The sequence below is a fragment of the Colobus angolensis genome, unplaced genomic scaffold (genome assembly GCF_000951035.1).
Source record: "Colobus angolensis palliatus isolate OR3802 unplaced genomic scaffold, Cang.pa_1.0 Scaffold2, whole genome shotgun sequence".
NCBI classification, from domain to species: domain Eukaryota; kingdom Metazoa; phylum Chordata; class Mammalia; order Primates; family Cercopithecidae; genus Colobus; species Colobus angolensis.
Genome location: NW_012115154.1, coordinates 7316956 through 7319474, shown reverse-complemented (window position 1 = coordinate 7319474; position 2519 = coordinate 7316956). Strand labels below are relative to the sequence as shown.

The following is a 2519-nucleotide window of genomic DNA, read 5'->3' as shown; positions in this document are numbered from 1 at the left end:
TGCTGGGATTACAGGCGTGAGCCACTGCGCCCAGCCTCTTCAACTTCTTGCATCAATGTTTTATAGTTTTTATTGTAGAGATATTTCACTACTTTGGTTAATTCCTAAGTATTTAATTTTATTGGTAGCTATTATAAATGGGATTACTTTTTTGATTTTCACAGTGTTTGCTGTTGGCATATAGAAATGTCACTGATTTTTGTTTATTGGTTTTGTATCCTGCAATTTTGCTGCATTTGCTTATGAGTTCTAATAGTTTTTTGGTGGAGTCTTCAGGTTTTTCCAAATATAAGATCATATCATCTGCAAACAAGGGTAATTTAACTTCTTCCTTTTCAATTCAGATGTCCTTTATTTCTTTATCTTGTCTGATTACTAGCTAGGACTTCCAGTACTATGTTGAATAACAAGTGGTGAAAGTGGGCATCCTTGTCTTGTTCCAGATCTTAGAGGAAAGGCTTTCCACTTTCCCCATTCAATATGATACTAGCAGTGGGTCTGTCATATATGGATTTTATTGCTTTGAGGTATGTTCCATCTATACTCAGTTTTTTGGGGGCATTTATCATAAACGGATGTTGAATTTAATCAAATGCTTTTTCAGCATCAATTGAAATGATCATATGGTTTTTGCCCTTCATTCTGCTGATATGATGTATCCCATTGATTTGCATATGTTGAACCATTCTTGCATTCCTGGGATAAATCTCAGTTGATCATGATGAATGATATGTTGTTGAATTCTGTTTGCTAGTATTTTGTTGACAATTTTTTCATCCCTCTTCATTTGAGATATTGGACTTTAGTTTTCTTTTTTTGATGTGTCTTTGGTTTTGTTATCAGGGCAATACTGGTCTTGAAGAATGTGTTTGGAAATATTCCCTCCTCCTTTCTTTTTTGGAATAGTTTGAGTAGGATTGGTCTTAGTTTTTCTTTAAATGTTTGGTAGAATTCTACAGTGAAGTCAACGGGTTGTGGGCTTTTCTTTACTGGGAATCTTGTTATTATGGCTTCAATCTCATTACTTGTTACTGGTTTGCTCAGGTTTTGGATTTCTTCATGGTTCAATCTTGGTTGGTTGTATGTGTCTAGGAATTTATCCATTTCTTCCAGGTTTTCCAATTTATTGGCATATCATTGCTCATAGGAGCCTCTGGTGATTCTTTGAATTTCTGTAGTATTGGTTGTATGGTGTATACATATTTCAGATGGGGGTCTCACTCTGTTGCCCGGGCTGGAATGCAGTGGTGTAATCATGGCTCACTGCAGCCTCAACTTCCTGGGCTCAGGCAATCCTGACACCTCAGCCTTTCAAGTAGCTGGGGCCGTAGCTGTGTGCCACCACACCTGGCTAATTTTTTTATTATTATTTGTAGAGATGAGGTCTTCCTACGTCACCCAGGCTGGTCCTGAACTCCTGGGCTCAAGCCATCTGCCAGCCTCAGCCTCCCAAAGTGCTGGGATTACAGGCTTGAGCCACCGCGCCCAGCCCGAGATAAAGATTTATTTGTATCCCATTTTGTTCCAAAAAGAACAAAGAATGCTATATTAAGATGGATAAGAGCTTAATTTTAGACAGTGTTTTGGTGTTTATAAAACTAACTTCTCCAGAGAAATAATTGTCCTCACTTTACAGATGCCAAAATTATAGATATACGGAAGTTAAAAAAAAGTCCCTGCAAATAAGAATGAAGTTGCACAATGACTTTTAAGTTTATTAAATAACTTGCTATTTAAAAATTGGACCCTTTTAAGAAAGCAGGAGTCTTTAGGGTTATAGGTTTTTTTTTTTGTCTCTAAATAACACAACATTCTTTTCACAATGGAGTCTGGATTGGGGGATATGGAGAAATAAAAGGAGCTACAGGAGAGCCTATTGCTGCTTGTACTTTGATAGTCATTTTGTTCTCTTCCACACACCTATAACTTTGCAATCTACAGATTATCAGTGATTTCATACTCACTGAACCCATTTCCTGGCCAAGGGCTGCATTGACCACTCCTTTGAGAATATACTCCTAGAAATATAGAATAACACTGATTAAGAGGAATGTGGAGCTATGAGATCATTTTCAAATTAACTCCTTGCATTAACTCAATACTTTATATAAATTATCAAAGATTACCTACAGTTACTTTTATCTGTTCTATCCCTGGCTTGAATGAAAGAATTAGGAGACACTCATTTAGTTTCCAGCAGCCAAGTATCTATATAACAAAATTTACCATATTTGTAAATTCTCAACCTTAAGCAAAAATAATTCAGGGGAAGCTCCAGGAGATAAGTTTCATTTTATTTCAATTCTATGGAAAAAAAAGTAAAATGTTGATATAATAATTTTTATTACCTTCTCAACCACTGCCACTGTCTGTGACCATATCATATACATTATTTTCCCTTTCCAATTTTTTTGAGACCGAGTCTTGCTGTGTCACCCAGGCTGGAGTACAGTAGTGTGATCTCAGCTCACTGCAACCTCCACCCCCAGGGTTCTAGCAATTCTCCTACCTCAGCCTCC

The 2519-nt window shown here is 36.9% G+C and overlaps 1 protein-coding gene across 1 annotated transcript in view; it reads right to left on the bottom strand.

Moving 5' to 3' along the window:
• Positions 1-2519, bottom strand: part of TTC26 (tetratricopeptide repeat domain 26) — a 71606-nt gene that overhangs the window by 26581 nt on the left and 42506 nt on the right. The window contains exon 11 of the mRNA XM_011941558.1: positions 1965-2018. Within this exon, the coding sequence (XP_011796948.1) occupies positions 1965-2018 (54 nt within the window). The remainder of the gene's footprint in view (positions 1-1964; positions 2019-2519) is intronic.